This window comes from Tachypleus tridentatus, chromosome 11, assembly GCF_004210375.1.
Source record: "Tachypleus tridentatus isolate NWPU-2018 chromosome 11, ASM421037v1, whole genome shotgun sequence".
Taxonomy (NCBI): Eukaryota; Metazoa; Arthropoda; class Merostomata; order Xiphosura; family Limulidae; genus Tachypleus; species Tachypleus tridentatus.
In genome coordinates this window covers 70016323-70043314 of record NC_134835.1, presented here as the reverse complement: position 1 = coordinate 70043314, position 26992 = coordinate 70016323, and the positions used below count along the sequence as shown (strand labels likewise).

At 32.6% G+C, this 26992-nt stretch overlaps 2 protein-coding genes across 15 annotated transcripts in view; one reads left to right on the top strand and one right to left on the bottom strand.

The window, feature by feature from the left end:
* LOC143232405 (SPRY domain-containing protein 7-like) overlaps positions 1-6550 on the top strand; it is a 32799-nt gene extending 26249 nt beyond the window's left edge. For 2 of the 9 annotated variants that reach the window (XM_076467823.1, XM_076467828.1), the window contains exon 5: positions 1711-6083. In XM_076467823.1, coding sequence (XP_076323938.1) covers positions 1711-1808 — 98 coding nt within the window. In that variant the 3' untranslated portion in view covers positions 1809-6083. Of the gene's footprint in view, positions 1-1710; positions 6084-6116 lie in introns of those variants that run through there. The other 7 variants (XR_013017523.1, XM_076467827.1, XM_076467831.1 and 4 more) reach the window with 7 other exon arrangements.
* A 310-nt stretch (positions 6551-6860) lies between these two features.
* LOC143232404 (uncharacterized) overlaps positions 6861-26992 on the bottom strand; it is a 33831-nt gene continuing 13699 nt past the window's right edge. For 4 of the 6 annotated variants that reach the window (XM_076467818.1, XM_076467819.1, XM_076467822.1 and 1 more), the window contains exons 5-8: positions 12239-12424; positions 11931-12012; positions 9470-9619; positions 6861-7157 (exon numbers count right to left, since the gene is read on the bottom strand). In XM_076467818.1, the coding sequence (XP_076323933.1) occupies positions 6992-7157; positions 9470-9619; positions 11931-12012; positions 12239-12424 (584 nt within the window). In that variant the 3' untranslated portion in view covers positions 6861-6991. The remainder of the gene's footprint in view (positions 7158-9469; positions 9620-11930; positions 12013-12238; positions 12425-26992) is intronic. The other 2 variants (XM_076467821.1, XM_076467820.1) reach the window with 1 other exon arrangement.

Sequence of the window (26992 nt, the reverse complement as noted above, 5' to 3'; positions counted from 1 at the left end):
GATGATTTTAACATTGCTAACTTGTTTTTTCATAATTTTTATTTAGGTGGATAATCAGACAAAAAATTGTGAGTTGTTTCACCCATTATTAGTTACAGATGTGATACAAACATCAAAGAAATTCTGGTACACAGAAATTCTAACTAAAGGCAATGTGATACACCACGTACTTAAACATGTAAACAAAATAGGTGTGTTACATATACATACATAAACAGTACCACATATATACATGGAAAAAATTAAACTTTCAGTGTAAGACAGTCATTTATATGTGCTACTGGATGTATAATTTAAAATTAAAAAAGTGCAGTAATTTTTACATTGGACAAACAGGTCACTGACTGAGCCTGTGTACATCTAAACCATATTAAACTACAGAACTGAGAGACATCTGTAGGAAACAACAAACATACAGTTGTGGAATTTTTTTGATTCTGAGAGTCATGTGTGTTCCAACAGAGATTCTTCTAAAATAACAAATAACAACATATCATTTAAGTTAACATATTTTCACAAAGTATAAATGTTATCTGTGCATTTTCACTGTAGTCTGTGTTACTATGTTTATCATGCTACTCAATCAACTACAGTTGTTTTTTAATATATTGAAATGTTTTTTACAAGGAAGTTACGTTTTTACTGCTTGGTGTTTTTAATCATATAAATTTATAACAGCATTTTACTTGTGTGTTACCAGCTTCTAGTGTGTTACGTGATTAGTTACATGGCAAAATTTGTGGTGTATCTTTCTGTAATTTCATAATACCTTAGTTTCTGTAAACAGTTAGGCTTTATCTTCAAATATAATGATTATTATTTATTTGGTTTTCCAATTTTTTGTCCTTCAAAATAAGAAGAAAAAACAAAACAAAATATTTCACACCTCATATTTTTGTGCTTGTTGAGGTTGTTAAAATAGTTTTTATCGCAGTAGTATAAGGTCAGTTTGATCAACAGTTAATATTTATTTTAATTAATTGAAATTAATTCAAATAATTATTAATTGAAGGAGCATGGCATCACTTGTAATGTTAATTAGCTTCATATATCTATTTCAATTTACCCCGAGAACGTTCCAATTTTCTGTTGCACATTTTGAAAAAGTGAACATGAAGAACTTGCATTATCAGATCAAAACTTTGTCTTGCACATTGAACTGATGAAGCTTATTGCCTTCAGATCTAGTAGAAAACTTTTGTTTGTCTTCTTACTTGTAGGGCCCGGCATGGCCAAGCTTGTTAAGGCATGCGACTGGTAATCTGAGGGTCACGGGTTCGCATCCTGGTTGCACCAAACATGCTCGCCCTTTCAGCCGTGGGGGCGTTATAATGTGACGGTCAATCCCACTATTCATTGGTAAAAGAGTAGCCCAAGAGTTGGCAGTGGGTGGTGATGACCATCTGCCTTCCCTCTAGTCTTACACTACTAAATTAGGAACGGCTAGCACAAATAGCCCTCGAGTAGCTTTATGCGAAATTCAAAACAAACAAACAAAATTCTTACTTCTAAGCATAGAGGGCCTCTTTCATGTGGACATCTTGATAAGAGGTTACAAAAATTTGTGGTTGGAATTTTGAGTGTAAGCTTGTGCATGTGATATAAATTTTTTTATATAATATGAAAATTAATTTTTTTTAATTATAAATAGAGGTGAGATTTGTGAAGATGCACCATTAGCAATAACATTTTACATTTTGTTCTACACAGTGGATGATGGAGCTATCCTGGATGCAGCTTTTGATAAGTTTTATCATCAGCCTCCCCAGGGTTATGACAGAATCATGGTGGAGAAATCTTTATTATAAAATAATTATCTTTTCTTGATTACTTTGTATGAAGTTTAGTCACAAGTCAGCTCCAGTGAAGTGTGTCTTGTACAGGAACTGAAATGTTGATGGATTATACATTGCCAGTGTTACCATTTATGGTTAGGAGGTATCAGAATCCATGAAACTTCGTTTTTCACACAGTATATGATGTGGTGGTGAAAATCTGGACTTAAAGAGTATTTTTCTAATTTTAAGACAGTATCTCAGGTAGCTATTGATCAAAGATAGATGATACCCCCAAAAAAAAAACACAAACATAAATTTAGTGTAACTTCAAATGTATTGAAGCAGTATTTTATTAAAATGATTAAAAACATTTTTATACACAAATTTCCTTAGCAAACCTGTAAAAATCATTTACTATAATACAGCATCAGTGAAATGTTAAATAATATTCTGTGATTGTACTAAAACATATAATGGTCATACTTATGCATTTTCTTTGTCAGTATAGAGAGCATACTTACTGAATATTGATATGTGCACTTTTGTTTTTGGTGTAAGTAGCAATTTTTTATATCATTTCAATGGGTAATAACTCAGTTTTATACAATTTTCATTGTGTTTTGTGTTAATGTAATATTATATTACCATAAAAATTACCTTAGGAGTTGTTTCTGGTTTTCACTAGCAAATATAGTTTACTACTGTAATCCTATATGTAAGAATGTATATTACATATACTGTAGCATATTAAATTTTGGCCATTTATAGTACTTTGCTTTTAATTCCCCAACTCTGCTGGTGATTTTAAGAAAGAAATGCTTAAATTTCGTAAACCTTGTATGAATTAATGAAACAGGAAGCAAGAAAATGTACAGTAAAGGGAATTAACCTGTTGTGGTTATCACATCTGATTTTCTGGGTAGTAAAGTTTGTGTTTGGTAGGTTAGCATGATAGAATAAAAGTAGGTACTGCTGTAACTAATAGATTATCATAATGAAATGATTATTTTTAATCTTACTTCACCTATGTTTATTTCATGTGTCATTTAGTAATTATTAAGTTAAGCTCCAATCAAGGCAAATTATAGTAATGTATTCCAGTGAATATTTAATTTTGTACAACAGTTTCCTCAGAGAATAATATTCATCAAAGACATAATTTCATACCTCCTAAAGTGTTGGTCTAGTCAGTATATTGTGGAATGTACTTATCATTCTGAGTTTGTTTTTTTATTAGTCTATTCAGTATGAAATACATCTTCTGTTATACCAGTAATTAATTTTTATTACAATTTTATTATCAGAGCAAGCTACATATGTGTATCAAAATTAAATGTTAATCCAATATATTATTTTGCTAATTTAATACACCAGTCTAACTAGGAGTATGCAGTGTCAAAGAATCATAAACTTACAATGATTAGCTTGCATTAATTACTTTCACTATGCTTATAATTTTTATTTTGTCTGCTTAAAATTGTCCATTCATAATTTCAAAGTGTAATAAACTTAAACCAACATTTGTTTAAGGTTCTGATGATAATTACTACTATCCTTTTATTGCTTTCTGATCAGTTTGTAATTATATGTGTATAATTTTTTAAAATATTTTCTTGATAATTAAGTCTGAATAAAACTATCATTTTTTACTTTAGAATCAGTGTTCCTTTTCTATTTTCCCAAAAATAAATCCTGATTGGTGTTAAGGAAATTTTGAGGATAGCACACTGTTTTGCTAAAATCTTTCAAAAGAAGTGAAAATCAAGATGGGGCAAAAATTGGATATTCAGCTCTGGTAACATCAGTAGTAACTCTTGAATTGAAAACCTCAAGCTAATTTGCTGCATTCGAGAGATAGTAACTTAGTTGGTATTACATCTGTATCTGTATAATAGTTTGAGTAATTAAATAACTATTACCTTTTTTGACAGAAAATAGTCTTATTACTTAACTGTTTTATCAAAGTTTTCCTGTTACTTGTAGAACTTCTAATAGTCTATATTGCTGTCAAACTTGAACAAAAATATAATGAGAATTTACCTCATTACAAAAGAATAAACTGTTCAGTTCTGTTGAAGGATGGAATTAAAAACTGGTTATATTTCGTATCAAACTTTATGTATTCATTATGAGCACATTGATTTATTTTTAAATTAACAAATTAGAAATTAAAATATTAAAGCAACTTTTGTTTAACTTGTAACCTTTATTCTGGATTGAGTTACTTCAGTTTTGTTGTATACATACAAAAGATAAATTTTGTTGTTAAACATTCAAGCAGTGAAATTAACAAAGGATCTTTAAAGATGTTGATACATAACTGAATACCATATTTGAAAAAAAAATCATTAATAACTTGGTTACTTCAGACATTTTTTGGATGAATGTCTCATACTGTGATTGTAATTATGTTGAAAATAATAATGATGCTGGTGATTTTCATGAAATGAAAAACAGACTGTAGCTGAATATAACTTTCAGTTGTGAAATTATTTTTAAACATAGAATTGTACTTTTTAAATTCATTATTAACCATAATGCCTTAGTTTGGTATCATACAATTTGTGTATTATAACTAAAATGTTATGATGAAATTGTTTGTCGTTGAATGTAAGTATTCAAACTTTGGTCATATCTTAATAATGAAAATTGGATGAGCAAGATGTAAGGGTAACAAAGATAACACTTGCATCAGTTGTTACTTTTTCATCAGAATCAGCAAAATTTGATTACTCTCAAATTCATATTAACATTTAAGCTACTTTGAAAAAATGTTTCTGGTAGATTGTATTAAGACACTGATTTTGTGAAATTACTGCATAATAGCACTGAATAATTATTAGTTTTACTCTGGTAGTAACTTGCTATTTAACGTTGGTGTGTTTGAGGAATTACAAAGTATGTGAATAAAAAAATATCTAATTGCTTCACCTACTATTAAGCTCTGATATTCTCTCAGGCTCATCAAAATACAATGAGCTAATGTTAGTGCTTTCTGTAATGCATTGTAGTTTGGTAATACTAATTCAGTAACTTGTCAGTATTGTATGGGAAGATACTGTAGTGAAGTATATGAATTTAGTATTTTTTTTATTACTACTATACATTAATATAGTTTTACATAGTATTAAAATTGTAAAGAAAATTCTCTCAATAAATTTTCATCTAAGTACGGGTGATAACTGTGTATAATATAGGAAACATTATTTTGCACAATACTACTTGCATTGACAATCCTTTAGTAGTTAAAAGTACATCTGTTTTTGTCAAGATTTAGGGTTGAAAACTAATTTATTTTTGTGTTTCTTTGTAATAAATGGTTCTATGTATCTAGAAAATCAATGGTTTACAGTGTTATAAATTTTATCATTGCTACTGTATATGGGTCTGATTATACCACATTTTACAACAAGAGGTTGCTACGTTGAAATCTAACAATCTTGGCAAAGGAATAAAAGTTCACTAAGTTTGGTTGAAAAAAAAACTACTTGATTCCATATTAAAAATATCACACTGTTTGGTTTTGGTGTCCAGCTACAGCTTTTTGTGGGTTACATAATAAAACCAGTTTGTATAGCTTTGTAGAGTTATGAAAATGTTATGGTTTAGCATGTATAAAGAATGTGTTGTTTGGTTCTGCACTCCTGAAACAATAACTTTCTCTACTTTCCTGATCAATTTTTATGTTTGTGAATAATAATAAAAAAAAACCCAAACCAAAGGTATGTTTACTACCTTCACAGTGACCATGATGCTTCTGAATAGTTGCTTATTTTGCTTTTGTTATTGTTACACATTTTGGATTTTGAGAAACTGGGAAAGCAAAGTTTTATTTAAACAATGACACATTTAAGCTTAAATTATTTCCTTTTCCTTCAAATGTTTGAAGATTTGATATTTTATGTTGTGTGGATTTTTTCTTTTTTTATCCTGTGAAGACTAAAGTTAAGCATTTTTTTGGTGTATGTTTCACAAATTTATATATTTTGGGAACTTTTTATAATGGTGAGTTCAAGATCTTTCATGTATTTTAATCATTTTTGGTTTGAGGAAACATAGTTTTAGCTAATTTTTTTCTACTCCCTAGAAAGGCAAATAGAATTACAAGCTTGTTTAATGTTAAGTATCAAAAGTATTGCATTTTTTATCATGTAGTTCATAAACATAAGAATGTGTTGCTGAATAATTAAGAATTACAAGTTATGGCTGGACTAAAGTTACATATTTTTTAATAGTCTTACTGTGGTATATTTATTGTGTAGGTGAGCAGATGTTAAATTATATAAATAAATATATTGGAATGTTTTAAGGTTTCCTGAATTTTATATATTTTAATAGTTTTCATTGAAATCTTGCTACACATGAAAACAATGACAAACCATGCTTGGACCCTTTGAACTGTATTGAGAACTTCTAGAGTACTACACGTATAAACGTTATGTTGGGTCAAGTAAGTCATAGTATATAAATCACAGCTACAGTTATATATTTACAGTGGAACCCCTCAGATTCGGTCACCCCTTGAAAGTGGTCATTCAATCACAGTCCCTATTTTTGTTTACATAATCCCTAATTATGTACAGTGGAACCCCTCTAATCAGGCCAGATTGTCTCAGTCCCGAAGGTGGCTGCTTGAGACGGGTTCCGCTGAACTTATTTTCACAAAGTAATCCTGTATTAACCGTGAACACTTCATCCTTCTACCCTCTTGGTCTTCAGTTTACTGTCTTGGTAACAACCAACTTTTTTTTTTTAAAAAAAAAGGTCAGTTAATTTCCTGTGTTTGGGTGTTTCCTAAAATGCCTTGAGTGCATAATTGTTTTCTGCACACTTCCATCTTTCCATTAAGTTAAGCTACGGATGAGGCAATAGCCTAGTCATGCCTCGGTGTAGTTACAGCAATATAAAAAATTGTTCAGAAATCAGAGTATACTTTCACCTTGTGTTTTGTTCTAATGCATCTTTCAATTCATAGTATGCAAAATCAAATATGTTTAATACATTTACACATACTAACTATAGTTAATTGTATAAAAATTCTAGGTTTCTTTGATTAGAAATATGCTTGTCTGCACTCTAGTATATCTTTCACTATTAATTTTTATTTCTTATTAATAATGAAACATTTAGAAGTGTGAAAAACAGTTTTAAGTATACAATTGAATAATTACAAGTTTATTATAGTGTTAAACTTTTTTGCCCCTTCCCGTAAGTTATTTATGCTTCAACTTTACGTGGATCATGTCACGGAACTGAGAAAGAATCTTGTTCTCTCGTTTCTGCCTCTCTTCCTTGTTAAACATAGCAAGAGCTCGTTTCTCGTCAGCACTGTATATCTGGTTTTCTTTACGCAAACGTACGGCTTCCATACGGCGATGTCTGACAAAAAAAAGAAAAGCAACTGCTTCAGAAATCAGATATTACCATAACACCAATAACAATCTTCTGATATTGTCATTTAAAGACAAGTTTTATTCATATAATGACAACTTATCTCAATTATACTTTTATCCAAAACAGTGTTCTGTAACCAGGTGTTATTTAATTTCAATCACATTATCTCGATTGAAACACTGAAATATTTCATTACTTTAATTTTTCTAAAATTGCATATCATGTTTTGAGATATTATAGGTATTAAGTTCTCTGAAATAACCCCATTTTCACATTTTACTGAAATTTTAATACTTCTCACAGGATACCTGAAAAAACATTGGTATATTCTGCAATTTCTTGATGAGACTTACAGTACTGGGAAATTTTTAATTCTTTGGTTACATTAATGGTATGTTAGAAAAATTGTTATAAAGTATTTTTACAGTATTTTATAAAGAGGACATGAACAACCATAACATAGAACCAATAATGATTTCAGGAAAGTTATTTTCTGGATCAAATATATTTTTGGAATAAACATTTTTTAAGCTAATGAATATTACTGGATTATAAATAACTAGATTTCCAATCAGATTGTGAACAACAAACATTATGTAATGAAAGAAGTATATACATATATATATATATATATATATATATATCTAATAAATCATTGAATTATTTCACAATTGCTCATGATTTGAATCTCAAAATCTTGGTTGCAAGTAACCTTTTGATCAAGTAAATCACGGTATTAGTTCTAGACGAATATTCTTTTAATAAAAGGTTTTTGATTTCCTTTTTCTTAAGATCTTATAGTAGCTGGCAAAGTCCTTCACCATCTGGTGTACTTTTACTTATTGTTTTTTAAAACATTTTATTAACCATTATTAGAAGCTGAGTTTTAAGCCATAATCTAGTACACAACAAATATGCTTTGATGGGAGAATTGTGGACTTCAGAAATCAATGCATCAGAGAAGTAGAGCATTAGACTGTTTCATGAGTCATTATTCCTTGTTAATGTTGCAGTATTCAAATGGCTTCCATTTAAAATGCCTCACTGATGTAAAGCATGACATTATTACACTTCATGAAGAGAAGTAAGCAGCTAAGAAATATCTTAAAAAGTGGGATTTCACCAAACTACAAACCATCAGAAGACTTGTAGGAATACTGTCAAATACAGATCTGACACTTACAAACAAAAAAGGACTGTCAAGGACTAAGTTCACAACAGACTGTTTATCATTAGAGTGATGAATCTACTTTTGCATCTCACCATAAAAAGGTGATATTTATGAGAGCTATGTTGGAAAAAAAATACAAGCCATTTGGAACAACGGTAACATTTATTCTTTTTTTAATATTAATTTCATAAACAAGTATATTGTTAAAATGTTTTAATACATATTTTTCTATAATAGGAATAAATGTTTGCATTGCTTACTATGTGAATTTAAAACTAACCAAAGCTGGTCAAACTTTACAAGATGCATTTTGGGTTATGGCTGAAAATACTGTTAATAGTGAGGGTATCCATCTGATGGATAAACACATTTTAATTATTATAAATACGAAAAAAAAAGTCACATTAGTATATTAATGAGCTAATTTGTAGTTATCTATGTTTTAATCAGAAATTAATGATAATAGAAGAACAAAGATTGTCTCAAAAATATTAGATGTATATAAAATAACGTGTCTTATTATGGTACTGTGACAATTTTTTCTACACTTAATGAGGTTTCAGTTTGTACTTGTACAGTATCTGTTCTTACTTAATTTTTATCATGCTTGTAATATATTCAACATCTGTTTTAGTCAATGAATTTAAATTATATTTATTCTGAAAAGAAATTTCATGTTATCGTATAATTACAAGTGAATAATTCTGTGAAAGTAAAAAAAAAAAAAAGTTAAATAGTGTAATACACTTTTTGCAACCCACTCTACATTAGCTGCAGAATTCAGCAAAGTTTAATGAGTTGAAGCAAAAACAACTAAGAATATATGATGTACTATATTTTTCAAAATGATTTGAAACTTATTTTATATGGTAGTGTTAAATTCAAATGTATAACATTTGTATGAATGTAACTATTAGTCAAGTTTAATATGTTTGCAGCCATGTGCTCCACCAGTGGATCACAAACACACATTTTAAAGCCAAATTTCTCTTGCAGCATATGAGTTTAGGATACTGTGACTGCTCCTTGGCACCTTTTTAATGTTTACATTTTTATACTTAATACATTATGTCACAGCAAACATGCTAATTATTAACTGAACATCACAAGCAAAAGAAAAACACACCTGCTACCACTCATGACATATCCAACCTGCTCAAATGATTCTATTTCTTCACTGGTCAGGCCAATTTCACCACGTCTGGGTATTCGTTTTCCCTCAGCAACATATGCTGCCATAGCAGCACCTTCTCCAGGCAACAAGGCTTTACCATAACTGTAGTGGAAACAAAAACTGAACTAATTCAGATAATGAAAAACAATCAATTAAATATAACAATACCACAAAAGCACTTTATAAACCCACCAACCTACTTAGAGCCACAGAGCTAAGTCAGATATGGTGAACAATGCTTTGGTGCCCACTTATGAAATTCTACAGTTTTCACTATCTTGTATATGTATTCTTACACAGGAAGAGGGTGGAAGACACAAAAATAAATTGAATAATACAGGAAAACAAAATAAATATCTTATTTTTTGATGATTTAAAAATAGAATGTATTATTTTAGTGTTTTGTTAGATAATAATTTTAAATGCACCAAAATAAATTTTGGTTCACTTTCTTCTTTCTCTTGACAAATTATTCATATACAGTGAGTTTTTTTTGTATTAAAGTATTTTAAATATATTCAAGTATTACAGATAACACCTTAAATTAACTACCAATATGATAGACTTTACTTCGTACCACAAAATAAATCTACTTTGTGATGGAAAACAATTATGCAATAACTATGTTCCCTCATAATTCATACTGTGAAGTGTAACATTGTAAAAATTTGGCAAACGAATGATCAATACCTCCAGATTAAAAAAATATGTATTTCCTTTTACCCATTCATCAAGGATAACAGCTATTGACAAAAGTTGTTGAAATATGTAAAAACCACACCAAATACTTTTATTACTGCTGCAACAATACAAGTTTCATTAATTCTGTAATCATTAGTTTTTTTTACAGTGTATTAGCATTCCACAAGAGTGATTAAAAAGTTGAAAGAAAAATGAAATAATAATTGTAGAAATTTATGAACCTTATAATATACAGCAGTGTGCAAATTTATTAGAACAATCCATCGCTTCTAATGTTGATTTGTTGTTCCTTTTAAATAAAATTACTGTAGATTGTGATATTTAAAAAAAGCATAAAATTAAGCAAATTACTGATTTTGTTACATTATCAATGACTTTAATAAAATGTGTAACATATTAATTTTCAAGAAAGCAACACATATCTACAAATAATTAAATGCACTGGATTGTTTTTTAAGAGTCCTGTTGTTCAATATCTGATCCTAAATACAAAATGGTTCCACCATGTCACACAGGATTGTCTTTAGTTTTGGTACTTGTCATCACGGATAAAAATATGAGATCTTCATGCAGGTATATAAATATATACAAGGGACTTTTCTTTCAAAACATCATCCATTACAGCTAATATACGGTAATGTTACTAAAATGTCAAAACACAAGGAATTTATACCCTTTTATACTGTTAGAGTCAAATATTTACATAATGCTGGGTGGAGTTTAACCCTTAAAACAGAGGGAATGTTGTAGGTAGCAGTGCACCACAGACATAAAATAATTCTTAAACATATTCTTTAACATTTTTATTATTAATTTGCCTCATATTAAGCCTCAATGATGGCTTCTTGCCACTTTTTACCAGATACGAGGTAATAAGAATTCAAAACTGAAATATTAGTTAGGTGAAAAAAAGACCTTCTTGTGCCACTTCTTACTTTTACAAAGACAGTCAATTTGACCAATTTGCATGTCACTTTTGTCAACTAGTCTCATGTTAATAGTATAATTTAAAACCATATCAGGTTTAGTTACTGGTGGTTTAGTTTTGTAATCATCCTTTCAACTGTATTTCATTTCACCTTTATGTATTGTATTAAGCAAAGTAACAGGATGCTTGTTTTTCCATTAGAGTGCTAAAAATTCAGTTTGTATAATAATTATCAGTATATAATATATAATCTTTTCCAAGGTAGTCCTTTCATCAATTGCTTGACAACTGATCCCAAAAATTCTAATCATGGATCTTTGGGGGCATCTACATCACTTGTAGAATAGATAATTATATCTATTACAATTCCTATCTCACAATCACATGATACAAATATTTTTATTCCAAATCTATGGTGCTTGTTTGGAATGTATTGCTTGAAAACAATGTGACCCTTGAAAAGAATCAAAGATTCATCAATAACTTCTTTTTGAAATGAAGAAAAAGATTCCTCAGCTTTATTCCTCACCACTGTAAACACTTTTCTAACTGATCATTTGCATCCAATTCTTCATTATTTACAAAGTGGAAATATTGAAGAATTTCCCTGAATTAATCTCAAGTAATGTATTTTGGAAAAATTGGGGTTTTTATTAGTGGATCATAACTCCAACACATGCTTTTTTACATGTGGCATACACATCACCAGAGCAAAAATAGTATACATTTCCTCAATAGTTGTATCTTTCCATTGCTAGTATGTTTGTGAAAAAGTATACTCACTCTTTTGCAGACAGTTGTACATGTGACTTGGGTAATGGTCCCACTGTATCATCATCATCATCTTCTTCATTATCTCTGTCTACTGAAAAACGTTTATGTAAATAAGGCAGGAAACTCTCTCATAGACTGATAAAAAAATCATATGGTCAATGATACTACACTGACATATGTATCTTAAAAAAATAAATCTTTGGCCACATCTTCTTATAAAAATACATTAAGTTTTTTAATACTTCTTGTATTATTATGCATTCAAGAACTGTTTAACTTATGTATGCAATACCATGATAAATAATAATTAAGGTTACCTTTTCTTTCTACCCATAAAGCAAGTTCTTGTTTTTCATCCTCATCAGAACTGTCATGGCTGCTACTGTTTTCTGTACTTGACACTTTTTTCTTTTTCTTGGTATGACTGTGTTTTTTTGCCCTCTTTTTTTCTTTTAGATGTTTACGCTTTTTTTTCTTTTTTTTGTGTTTCTTCTTTTTTTCATCTACATTGCATATTTAAATAAACTGAAATCAAAATGTACACTTACACAATTTTCAAAACAAATAAATTACACATACACTAAACTTCAGACTACTAATCACCCTAGCATCTACTGACACTAGATCTTTTCTTCTACAAGGTTAAATTGAGAATGAATTAATTCAAACATTTTGTCAAACAGAGCTTCATAAAGCAACTGAATTACTTGGTTTTTTTAACTGTGGTTTATTTTCTTGTTGTTACTACTTTTTATAAATGCCATGAATGAACATTAAATATACATCCTTTCTATAAAACATGAACATTTAATACCACTAACAAAACAAAAATGTAGTTTATCTATACAATAAAATAATAAAGGTAATATTGAAGAGTGTGGTTAAGTTTTACTTTAAGAAAATATGAAAATGTTACACTTTTCATTTACTTCTACTGTAATAACCAATTAATATTACAAATTTCAAATTATTTAATACCATTTCACATGTTCCTGTACTTTAGAAATTAATACTTTTTTCTGTTAATATTAATAAGTGTTTACTGTATCTAAGGTAGTTTTACCATCTTGTACTAGTAAAAAGGTGATTGTACACTACAAAAGCATAAACAAATAAAATTACTTAAATAATATATTAAACACAGTTTCTATAAATTTAACAGTCCCAATTTTCAAAAGGTGGCACTCATATTTGACTTTCAAAATTTGATCAATTGTGCGTTACATATTTTCCCCAGATATGATGAGGTTACTGTATGTTTTATAACTATATGGAAACTTTTAGCTTGTAAAACCATGCAATAATTTTGTGCTTGTTATAGTTTTCCTGCTGTAATGTTTAATACAATAAGCATATCTTCAGAATATTCTTCAATTTATTAGTAAACATTACAAGGTTTTTGTACAGAAAATAATCACTTTTTTTTTAAGTTTTAAGATTATTTAAGTAAAGTTTTTCTTGTGCATTTTTTCTTTCTGAATGTTGACTATCCAACATGCAAAGTTATTTTGATTTTGAAATTAGAAATACTTTTATGATGTCAAAAATTTTCAAATTTCACATGTGAAATAATTATAACATTCACATAATTATCAAACATTTATCAGAAAAAAATTATTATTTTCACTATTGTATCTTTGTACAGGTTTGGTTGATGTAACCATAAAAAAAAATAGAAGTGTATATAAATTATGCTTTGTCTTTCTAGAATGACTACAAATTATAACATGAAAAAAACAAATGTTTAGTTTAAGCAGCTTAAATATCACAATACTATACATAATATATATTTATTATTTTTATTATACTGACCTCTCAGCCATGCCTGACTAACATTTACAGTGACTGCCTGTGTTCTAGTGGACCAGTATTTTGTACAATAGACCCATTTTGGTTACATTATATATGTTATTACTATTTACAAATAAGTTATTAAATTTCAATTATTTTTCATAACACGTACAACAGTAATTAAAGAAGTATAGAAACAACTACCTCTTCTAGTTACAAACTTTGTACTCATTTACTGCTTGTGATAGTTATTAAGTCTTATCAAATTCCACATGTGGAAGATGTGAAACAAAATAATTTCTCATTTGCCTTTATATATGTTTTTAGAACTAAAAAGAAAATTATAATTGCTATATAAATGCCATAGAATTCCACTATAATTTATCAAGCTTAGTAACTAAGCTGTATTTGACTCTAAAAAAAATTTTTTTGAGCTCACTAATGTCTTATTTCACTTCTTGGAATCTAGCATATAAAGAAAGTTTCCTACACAAATACTTTAAACAGGCTAAGAAACTATTAGGGGTGCATTCTGAACTTTTAATGGGTTACACATATATCATTGGGTAATGTAGTTATACATATGCAAGTATTTTCAAAAATGAAAAAGTCGGTGAGGCCACCTTGATTGGTTCAATAAATGTATTAATATCTCAGAAAATAGAAAATCCTGATGATTTTTATATTCTAGCTAGTCACTATAGTAATTTGAATTTATAAGAAACTATACTTTTTATTTAAATTTCACAAACATCTCATTTGAACCAAAGCTACATTTATCATGCCACGACATACAAAAATTAAATTTTTTATATTTGGGTCATTCCATTCCAACTAACACAGAAAAAATAATTTTTCCCAGTGCATGCCATAAATTTTCCTTTAAAAAATTCAAGCAAAAACTTCATTTTGATTTATTCAGCCATGTAAAATCCTAAAGCTGTACTGCATGGCTGAATAAATCAAATGAAGTTTTTGCTTAAAATTTTTCAAGGACATCTATGAAATGAATTGGGAAGCCCTAGGTGAGTGAGCTGACATGGAATGACCCATTTCCTTTTTAAATTGAGAAACTGACCAATTTATAATACAAAAATTTGAATTGTAATTTACAATTTGGTACCAAAGTTATTGACATACATTTATAAAATAATAGTCCAATAAAACTTTGAATGTTAGTTTACAAATATGATGACATGGTCATTGACCTGCAACCATAGGAAAACCTATCTTGCTAGGGTTGATGTAAACCACTCAATATAATATAGATATTACTCAAGTCATCAGTCTTATTTGTCTATGAAGTAAGCTAGAAAATCAAACTTGTGTGGCATGCCCACCTGTCACATTCCATTTTCACAAATTGTCAACAGTTTGTTTTATACTATATTATTTATACCCAATAGAAATTCTGTGTTTTAATCTACCAGTTTGAGTATTATACTGCATTATATTCTGTACAGATAACTGTCTATTTTTCCTCCAGTTTGAGATTATTATCTATGAAGTTAGCTTAATTTTTAAAGGCTCTTGTTGAATAATTAGAAAGAAAGAAAAACTGCAATAGTTACATGACATTGTCTGCTTTTTGTGTGTTATTATTCTGGGTTCTTTGGTGCATTATTTATTTAAACAAAAATTATCTCATATAGTAGTATCACTGGAATAAAAAATTAGGAAGTTTTACTAACAGTTGACAGTAAATACCCATGTAAGTACTATATATTTTATTGTATGCATCCTTTATTTATTTATTATTATAAAAGTAACTAAAATGTAAAAATTATAAACTTATTGCATAAATGAGGTAAATTAATGAAAAGCTATAATTTTCCTAAATGAAAATATATTTCTGATAGGGAATAACAAGATTAACTTTTCTCCTTCTGTGCTGCCCTCTAGATGAGAACGTTTTATGAGCACATACCACAAGCCTTCAACCTTCCCTCTATTGGAATCCAAAGTACCAACATATCTCTCATGTAAATCACTATGCGTCACTTCTCCACTAACGGGAGAGCACTACTATCACGACACATGTGATTACCTCTATGTGCTACCCTGAACTATCACTTCAAAGTTTGGCAGAAGGTGTGAGCATCAGAAGATGGGGAACAGGAAAGGTGGGAAGTGTGATAGGAAGAAAATATCTATCAAAATACATTTTCATTTAGGAAAATTATCACTTCCAAGACAGTATTTCTCTCTACACTCACAGAGTCAGCTCGAATCCCAAACTGAATTGGAAGAGAAACTTGTGAAACTTTGAAAGAAGAATATCTGCAAGTAGTTATAGCTATCTAAGTGGAATTTATTCAGAGTACAATATCTGATCAGACACCACTTGCCACATTGCCAAAGTGAAGCTGAAGCAAAGAAAAGAAAGCATTAGTAAAGATTCACTGTGTGTCATTGCTATCCTGAAGTTTGGAGAATAGCCACAGGTGGTAGGTGATATCTGAGGAAGCAGAAACAGTGATATGGTGTAGATGGTTGTAGATGAATGTGTGCAAAGTTCTATTCATGCTCTATAGTAGAATGTGACAAGAGGCATAGAAGAAGGGAAGGTAATGTGGTTGATGACAGGAAACATGAAAGATATCACACCAGGAAGACAATGAGGAATAAGTCTCCTGGATCAAAAGTGGGTAAGCATCATGGGAAGGGGAAGGTTGAAAAGGGAGAAACTGGTGAGAACAAGGGCCCTGAAAGAAATCTGTGTTGCCAATATAATATGTAGGGCACAGACAGAACAAAGAAATCAATCTGGATCAGTAGTAGGGCAGAAATGAGAACTGAGGGTAGGCCTGAACATCATAAGCCACAGAAGCTGTAGCAATGAAAGCATGATCCAGATAAAGAAGAAGTGTTACAAGGACTTGGTAACATTAAGTATAAAATTATCCAACGTATGATGACTATAAACTGGAAGGAGAAAGATGTATGCCATCAAGGAGAGAAGAGAAATAGGGAATACACAGACAGAGGTTCAAATGAAGGTAGGGTAAAGGCATGAAGGACCATGTGAATGTCCCAAACCAAAAGAGATGGATGCCTCAGTGATCAATGCAGTGGAAGGAAAAGAATGTGGGAAAAAACAGGAAAGGCAAAAACCATAAGGAAATGGGAAAAAAGGAAGGTAGGGAATAATGCTACCCAACATCTGAAATCAAGGAGACCAAAAAACCCCTGACAAAGAGCCATGTGAGACACTCAGAGATACAGGCAATCACTGAGTAAGAAACCTGGAAATCCCAAGTCAATTTACAGGAATGACAAATTCTCCATGTGCATAAATAAACAGTCAAAGAAGTGTGAATGGAACACACTAAATATGAAGCTACTCTGTGAAAGAAACCAGAAAACTTTGCCAAGGACCTATTAAAAGCAGGTGTGAAGATGGAGGATAGAGCACGTTGGAACAGAAGGGAAGAGGAGATAAACATAAAGGAACAGATGAGCTTAATCCTAATTAAAGGCAATGATAGTCAAAGTTTGAGAAATGGGAAACAGGGATCAAAACTGAGGTAATTTAGAGAGAATTGGTTGGTTTGATGTTTCATGGCGCAAAGCAACTAGGCTGCCTGCACCAAATGTCCGGTAAAATGTTAAAGTAAAATTATTAAAATTCATAAAAAGGAATCAAAGTAAAACAAAACAAAGTGTAATTTTTGAATTAAAAACTTTAATAGCATTAAATCCAATTTTTATATCTAGTTTACAGCAGTAAGAGAGAAAGTACAGTAATACAAGTTTTAAAAAACTTTCTATAGCATAACTTTAATTATCATAACTCCCAGGATGACTAACGGGTAAGTTCAAACATCACTGTTAGTCACTTGAAGTTGGTCTTTACAGTCCTGGTTTCGAGTTATTTGATGTTACGGCTATTTTCTAATTTCATATCGAACTAATTGTGCTTTAATTCACATAAAGGAATCATATTTTTTTAAAAAAGTCTAATTTATGAATTAAAAACTTAAATACCTTTAAAAAGGCCAATGGCCTTTAAAAAACTAAAACCTTTTGTAAGGTGGACAGTGTCACCCTCACCAATGACACTGTCCAACATTATGGATAAACCTTGGGACAAAAGACGTGTAAAAAGGGTGCCATTGTTGAGAGTCATAAAGATGGCAAGACAGTAAAATGTGGCTCACACAGACCACACACTGGTGCATCAGTCCTAGATAAAAGAAAACAATGAGTTAAAAACTGTGACCAATGTGTAGTCTAGTTAGGACAACTTCCTCTTTCTGAATCTTATGGAAACAAGATGGCCAAAGTCCAATAGAAGGTTTTATTTGGAAAAGCTTGTTTTCACATTGCTCACTCCAAGTTGAGTGCCAACTGGCAGGGAGCCAAGTTTTGAATACAGGGCAATAGTCCATGTATGAAGCAGGCACAACTCTGATAGTGCCATAGCAAACAGACTTAGCTGTGGTGTCAGCAAGCTTGTTCCTGAAAATACCAACATGGGCTGATATCCAGAAGAACTGGATAGAAGTTGATGTTAAAGAGCAATGGGCCAGTAAGGTTTTAATATCGGTGAGAACAGGGTGAGGACTAACATGAAGCAATTCCAGGGCTAGTAGAGAACTAAGCGAGTCAGAATAAATAGTGCAATTTGAGTACTGCTGAGTTTCTTTGTGATCCAGGGCAACAGAAATGGCATACATTTCAGTAGTGAACACAGAAACTGTAGAGGGGATGCTGTGTGCAACCACAACAAACCATGGCAGAACCCACAGTGTTACCTAAATTTAAACCATCTGTATAAACAGGAATGGAAGGATGGTTCAAAAGATGTTCAGCAAATAAAAGACTGGACTCCCAAGCAGGAGTATCTGCTTTTCTCAGATGACTTAAACAAAGGTCACACTTTGAGATTGTAATAAGCCATGGTAGGATGGGCTGAACAGTGGATACAGCAATGTTATCCAAGGACAGATCCAATTCATTCAACTGTGCCTGGATATGAAGGCCAAAAGGAACAATGGTAGATCATCTGTTCTGAAAAAGCATGGCCCACTGAGGAAGGAAAACATATCTCCAGGTGGGATGCTGTGGTAAAGATCAAAGTTTAGAAGCATTCAGTAAAGACAATTGCAATTGGCAGAGTTGCAGAGGAGGTTCATGAGATCCTGTGTATAAGCTCTGAACTGGGAAATTGTGTATAGCTCCGTGCAGAGCCAAGGTCCCTGATGATGAATGGGGTCCAGCATCTTTAAGGCCGAGGTCCTGGCAGAGCCATATACAAGAGACCCATAGTCTAGTTTTGATTGCATAAAAACCTGATGTATCTTTAGCATAGAACATCAATCCACTCCCTAAGTGGTGGAAGACAGGACATGGAGAATGTTCAGTGCTCTTGTACATTCAACTCAAAGCTGCTTGATGTGTGGTAGAAAAGTAAGCTTACAGTTAAAGATAATCCCCAAGAGCTTTGTCTCAGAGACCACAGTAAACACAACTTCACTTACATGGACTTCAGAATCAGGGTGAATATCCTGCTGGCAGCAAAAGTGTATGCATACAGTTTTAGAGGGAGAAAGTAAAACGGTTTACTGTGGTCCTCTTCAGTAATCAAAAGAGGGGAGTCTGTAGTTGTGCTTAATATACCTCATGTTTGATGACTGATGCGAGATGTGAAAGTTGTCGATATAGAGCCTGTTTGCAACAGTAAGAGGGAGTTGTTCAGTGATGGCATTAATTTTTATACTGAAAAGTGTGATGCTCAAAACATAGCTGTGAGGAGTTCCAAGTTCCTGTTGGAAAGAACAAAAAAGTGTCAAACCCACATGAACTTGAAATCATCTATCCATTAAAACATTTTTAATAAAAATGGGCAAATGGCCACATAACCCATATAAGTAGAGGTCTTACAAAATGCCATACCTCCATGTAGTATCATAAGCCTTCTCAAGACAAAAAAAAATATTGATACAAGATAGTGTCACTTGAGAAAGGCTTTTCTGATTGACATTTCAAGTCAAATCAGGTGGTCCATAGTGGAGTGTTGTCATTGGAATCCACACAGTGTGGACAAGAGGAGGTTTTCTAATTCAAAGAACCAAACAAAATGAGCATTAACCATCCTCTCTAAGGTCTTACAGAGTCAGCTCATCAAAGCAATTGGATGGTCGTTTGAAGGAATCTCTGGATCCTTCCCAGGCTTAGAGAAAGACAGGGCAATAGCCTGGCACCAGGCATCAAGAAAAACATTCTTCTGCTAGATCTAGTTAAAAACAACCAGAAGAATAGCAAGAGAAACAGGAGATAGATGGCACAGCATCTCATAGCATATATCATCAGGTCCAACTGATGTACTGCGAGACCAATGAGAAACCAGTTTGAGTTCCCACAGGGTGATCACAGTCACAGAAACTATCAGCTTGAAAGGAAAGATGTGATTGCTCTGCACGGGTCTTGATGGCTAAGAAGGTGAAGGATGAAGCAGAAGTGCTAGATCCCCAGTAAAAGCTTTCAGGAAGAGTACTGGCAATGCTCTGGGTATCAGCTACTTCCTGGCCATCAGAGAACAAGATTGAAAGAGAGACAGAATTATACAGCTCATTGACCCTTAAAATCCTGTCCCATATGACTTTGGAACTGGTGGAAGAAGAGATGCTGGTTGTGAAGTTAATTCAAGTTTCCTTCAGGCTATGATATCTTACCTGCCAAGTATGTGGAAGAGCCTGCTGGAAAGTGATGTGATTCAAGTGTGTGGGATACCTATAAAAGGTATCCCAGGCCCATTTTTTAACCTTCCATGCCATGTGGCAGGCAAAATTCCACCACTGATGAGGATTTCATGGAAAAGGTGTCAAGGTTTTAGGAATACATTGAGCAACTACCTGTATAATACAGTCTGTCACTGCTGCCACACAGTCATCTACTGATCGCTCACAGACGATGGCAGGATCAAGTTCTGCGAGAGCAGTGAAAGAGGGCCAGTTCACTTGATCCAGCTTCCACTGGGGCACACAGGTTGGATGGCACTGACCACAACCAATCACTCTCAAAATGACAGAAAAATGATCACTGCCTCATGAGTTACTGTCAACTCTCCTTGAAAAGTGGAAGAAAGGGAGCAAACTGAGAGACCAATAGCAGTAAAAGACTGACTAGGTACATGAAAACAAGCATAAGAACCAGTACTGAAAAGACAAAGGTTGTGATCTGAGAGCATATGCTCTGCAGAGCAATCCCTCCCATGAATATCAGCACCTCCCCAGAGGAGATTATGTCCCCCCAGGGTTAAAAAAGGAGACAGCAATTGTTCAACAAGAGCATTAAGGTCTGATTAATCACAGGTCTCTTCAGGACACAGGTAGAGAGAACAAACAGTGATGGTACAACCTAAGGAAACATGGATGGCATTGTCCTCCAACCTCCTGTGTTGAGCAGCAAAGACAGGGTGGGCATATGCTGATCAAAAACAGTGTCACCCCTCCTCACACTTGTCCTTCACACAACCTGTCATTTCTGTACAAAGAAAACTGCAGAAAGGTGACTGTATCACCAGGTTTCAGAAATGTTTCCTGTAACGAAAGACACAGAGGATGGTAAGAAGCAATCAGTGCTTTGATGTCATCCAGATTAGAACATAAACCTCAACAGTTCCATTGTATCAAAGTGGCCATTTTTATTTGTGTGTTACTGAAGTGAATGGAGAACCCTTCTGTTTTCTACCATGTACATTTTCTTTATTTGAGGGAGGTCTATTGACCTCCATGAATCCTGCCCTGGGTTGAATGGGTCTCTGTTGTTGGAAGAAGATTCCAGTGACTGAGAACCTGAATGAATGATCATTTTGCATAGTAGGGTAGGAGAAGAAGATGTACCCAAGGAAATACCTGTACCCAGAACTAAAGGAATTAGATCTTGGGGTTTGCTGGAATGAATGTTAGGGACAGAGATGGGCATTGACATTGATTCATCAACTTTCTTAACCATGGAGGTCAAAAGACCTTTCATATGGTTTGAGAACAATTCTTTTGGAGACACAAAGAGATCTGTCTGCATTCCCACTGTAGTAGTGGAACAAAGTGCAGCAGCATATGTCCTAGGTGAAGTGGTAGACAGTAACTTTCGAGCCTCAGGGTAAGTAATGTTTTGAATTGTTTTTAAATGCTGCAACTCCTTTTCTTCCAACCACTGAAAGTAGGATGAGTGAGAGTTGTTACAATTAAATGCAATGAGGGTCTGTTTCACACTTTTAGGCATCGTGGGCCTTGCCACCACAATGAGCACACGTCAAGGAACCACTACATGATGTCTCTGAGTGACTAAACCACTGATATTGGACACATTTGAGAGGGTTTGGAATATATGGCCATACCTTGCAATTAAGGTAACCTGCCTTAATGGTGGCAGCTGGACACTGTGATGTAAATGTCAAAATGAGGACACTGGTCAGTAAGTGCAGGTATGTCTAACTGCAGAAAGTCCTTGAGTGGAGAAACCAGTAAGGATCTCTTCTTCAAATCCCTCTTAACAAGAACTCCTTGTGACAAATTCAAAGTTGCATGGGGAGTAACTTTAATGGGTATATCTCCAATTACATTTAAATGCAAGAGTTCACTGTCTTTAGGAATGGATGTTCCACCAATACGTCACCAAAGCAAAGCTTTCAGATTGACTTTGAAGAGCCAGCAAGTCCCTCTAGTCCATTCTGAATACAAAAGGGAGAAATATGCTATAAGAGAATGTAATATAAGAAAATGAAGTACAGGTGCTACAGATGTTGAAGATTGCTGTTCAGAATCCTCAGGATGTGGTTGTTTACCTATGGACTGTTTTTCACAATTTTATTTCAGTTTTTATTTGATGGATCCATAATAAAGAAAGAATGTTTCAGTGCTCACTGACCCTACCCACCATGAAGCCCTATGAGATGATGCATTACAATGCCAAACAAGGACACCAGAGCAATGCCAGGATTTCATGAGAACTATAACCAAACCAGCATCAGATACAATGTTCACAACACCAGTTGAAAACGTATAACATTGGTATTTGGTTGACCCAAGCCCAAGTGACCTGCCAAATGAAATGTGGGTTGATCACCCCAAGACTGCCTTTCTATAGGAATTAAAGGCCAAAGTGGTGTGTTAGGGTTTAACTTCTCAACCACCAGGATCCTCTCCTCCCCTTCACGGGTCACCATCCATGTGGATGGATGTTTAGATCCCAGAGAAGCTAAACTGAAAGAACAGAACCTTCTCTGGGAGATCCCCTCACCAAGTACAGAAATTCACACTGAGAGGAATTTGGTGTGAGAATAGTAGTAAAGACAACAATAAGAGGCTCTAGCCAGAGGCATCAAAAAATGGCAGAATGAATACACCACATCATGGGTAAACAAGAATCAGACAGGACAGACAACTAACCAAGAAAATACCCATAGTGCAAAATCACAGGATTGGGACCTGGTGCCCCTGGGTGATCAACAGATGCCACCTGGTAAAAATGTCAGAATGAATCATAACCTGCTGGTGGCTGACAAAAGAAAATAAATGATCCAAAGCCCAGTAAACAACCAGGAATTCAAGAAAAGTGAAGTGAAATCTCCTTCACATACCAATGACCTTTGGCAATCAACCCATTCATCCATGCTCTGAAGATAAACATCCATAAACAGGTGTAATGCAGGCAGTGGAAGAGAAAGTGACCAGTGGAACCACCTTCCCTCCCCTTTGATTGTCAGTCTTCATTAGTGTTGGACAAGGCCCGTGTATTGCCGAGAATCCCACTTTGTGAATACAAACATCCAAGGGATCCCATGGGAGGTTCCACTGGTCATGAAGAGCTCACTGAATTAAATGCACATGAGCTCTTTCAATGGGTACAACAGGTATCAGAGGCAACCCCACACTCTAAAAATTATAGAACTTTTCCAGTAAGAAGTAAAAAGCAGAGAAGGCAGTCCAAATGGCCATCTCCATAGAATGGAGCCTGAGATAGGGTAGGGACTGACAAATAAGTGTTGAAGAAAACACCCAGATGTACAAAGAATTGGGGAATATGAAAGAAGAACCCATCCAATGTGATTAACCATCCTACTCACACAGCATTGAAAAGGATCTAACAAGTAGGACTGGCCTATTCTCATTCATAAATAGCAGAAAACCAATTATCCATGTACATGTGGAAGCAAAGTTTTCAAAATATAAACATGCCAAGCAAATTTGCAAACTACCTGACAAAAACATACAATGCAGAAGCAAGACCAAAGGGCAGGGCTCTAAAAGGTATAGCATTCCATGATGGGCAAACTGGTGGGAGTAAATCCTGCATGGAGAAGGTAAAGGACAGCCTCGAATAGACACTGACATGACCAGATATTCTGAGGAAGAGGAAGAAAACAGTGTATTGCCATGAAAAAAGGCAAACAGCAGAACCAACAAAACGAAAATAGACAGGACTGGAAAAATAGGATCGAAAAATGAAGGCAGAGCTCAGTTGCACAGAAAGTCACTCATGACAACAAGGACACAGTAATTGTGTCATGCTCAAAATGTCATAAAAATAGGCCATAAAAATGACCGGTATATACAGAACCAGGGAATGGGTCCATGAGAATATAGTTTTGCAACTCTAATAAAAGAATTAAAGAGAAGTGAAACGTGTGTACGGCCATATCTGAAGACAACAAGCAGCCAACAGTGGAAGGGAATAGGTGGAGAAATGTTCATAGAAACCCCATAGTATTCCTGAAAAAAAAATCAGATAAGAAGAGGAAGGCCACAGCAGGAAAAGGAGGTACAGTAAGGATGAACAGCAAATTTGGGATCCATCTTCCTAAATAGGTGAACTAAACCCACAATTAGTGGTCAAGAATGTGCAACCCTGCCAAATAAGTTGCAAGGGCAGACCAACCCAAAACCCACAGGGAACAGGCATTTCAATGCCATTACCAAACAGGATGTCAAAAGCACAATGTAAACCCAAACAAAAAGCAATAAAATAACATATACCTGAGACATAAGCTCTGAGACAACTGATGAAGATTGAACAGAATCCTTAGAAAGATGTGGGAAGGTTAATTTTACTAGCATAACTGACATTTTGAGCACTGAAGGTACCACACAAGTTTGCATGAGCCTTAACAATTTCTTTTAACTTTCAAATTGTGCTTGTAAAATTTCAGTGACCTCAACATTCCTTTCACCAATAAACATTATATTCCAATGAGTATTTGTATATAAATTTTATATGCTTATATTCATTTTGTTTGTTTATTAATTTGTAAGCATAACGTACTTTCCTATACAAGTACATAGCTACTTAGCACTAATGAACAATTTCCAAACAACCAGCAAATTTAATATTAACTCAAATGTTTCAATGTTCAGTAGCATACAAATGTATCTGATGTATTGTGGAGGTCAAATGCATATTTCACTTGTTTACCAGTTCAGTTTCTCTATTATTAGACTGGTAATTACTAAGGCCCTGATACATTATGCAACAAACACAATTTCTATTTTGTACTTTTTTTTATATTATGATAAATAAGCATGTTTTGAAATCAAAACAGCATACAGTGTTTTATTATACTGAAACATACTTTTATACTTGTCTATCTAATACCTTCTGATCAAGAGTATTGCTCTTGGCAAAGGTACCTATGTGCATGACTAAACGGCACACATGTTCCTACTGCATATCTTAACTCTCTCACTATGGGCCTAGTCAATTTGACCAACCACGTAGCCTCTTGGTACTCATTTAAAGTATTTATAGATTTAATACTTCTAACAACTTCTAACTTTCAACATAGTGTGTATATCTTTACAAAATTTGTCAGTCTTACAGTTAATATTATAAAAAAAATCATATTTTTGTAATGAAGTATTTTTAATAACTAAAAGATTTGTACATGAATAATATAAAGTATTTGTTTTGAATAGTCCATATACAAAGTAATTTTCATGTTAAGATTAAAAATACTTTTCCTTATCTCAAACATCCCATATTTCCTTTGTGTGATTCTTAAACCTCTTAAATATATTTCAAACAATTTTTGTTTAGTATAAGTTTATATTTTATGTTATTTTTCATACCCTATCTTGAAACAGGATTGATCAATTTGAGGGACCTTGTAATAACAAAAAAAAATAATAAATCAAAATTACCCTTTTTTCTAGAATGACTTCAAATTTTAACATGAAATTACGTTAATCTATCCTAAATAGCTCTAAGTTCATAACAATATCTATTTATAATTAAATTTTACTGTTTTATTACCCTTTGAACCATGTCTAATTACTATCCACATCATTATAGGCTGTAATGCACTTGTGTAATGTGCAGATCATGTTATGCTAACAAATTACATTACCCATGAGCTACTACAAGCTGCTCACATGTGCACTTCATGAAACCCTCTTATTATTTTAACCAACCTAATCTTAACTAACCCTATTTTTATATTTTAGGTACTTTTATAATTATACATAAAGAATAAACATGAAAAACAAGAAATAAAATATTTAATCAATCTTCTTTTTTTTTTTGCTTCTGATTGTCAAAGAAAGTTAACCCTAACTTTTTATACTGATGATAGTAATGCACTTAATAACTTTTATTTAATTAAATAATCCATCAAACTGACAAAAATCAGACACATTCCCTTATATCTCAAATGTTTTCTGGCTTTCTAAATATGATTAGAGTAATTACAAATTAATTTAAGGTAGAGTCAAATTGACATTTAATTGTTCAGAACATAACATTATACAATATGTCATTTTATAGACGAAAACCTAGACTTTCTATTGGTTATAAATAATATAGTGTGACAGGTAGGTGTGGCATAAATGATTTGACTTTCTATTTCATAGCTCTACAATCAAACAAAATTGAGGACCATAAAAATATAGTTTATTTGACCAACAATGATTTTATAGAAAATAACCTACATTCAATTTCATACATTTTCAAGTGGTGGTGGATAAAATAGGGAAAATGACATGTTAAGAGAAAATGTGTTGTGTCACACTAGACAATATTCAGGATTTTAAAAAATATTGCCTTGTAGAATTAAGAACTTAAAATGTATATACTATTAAAATATGGATTATTAGTTAAGATTTACTGGTATTCTAATTTGTATAATGTAAACAAAAGGTAATTTAATAAAACTATGAATGCAATACACTAAAACCTTGTATCATACACAGAAAAGAATAGCCATGGCAATAGGGTTAAACAATTCAACAATTAATATGAACGTTACAGAGTTAAATAAAATAGTGCAATTAATCAAATTT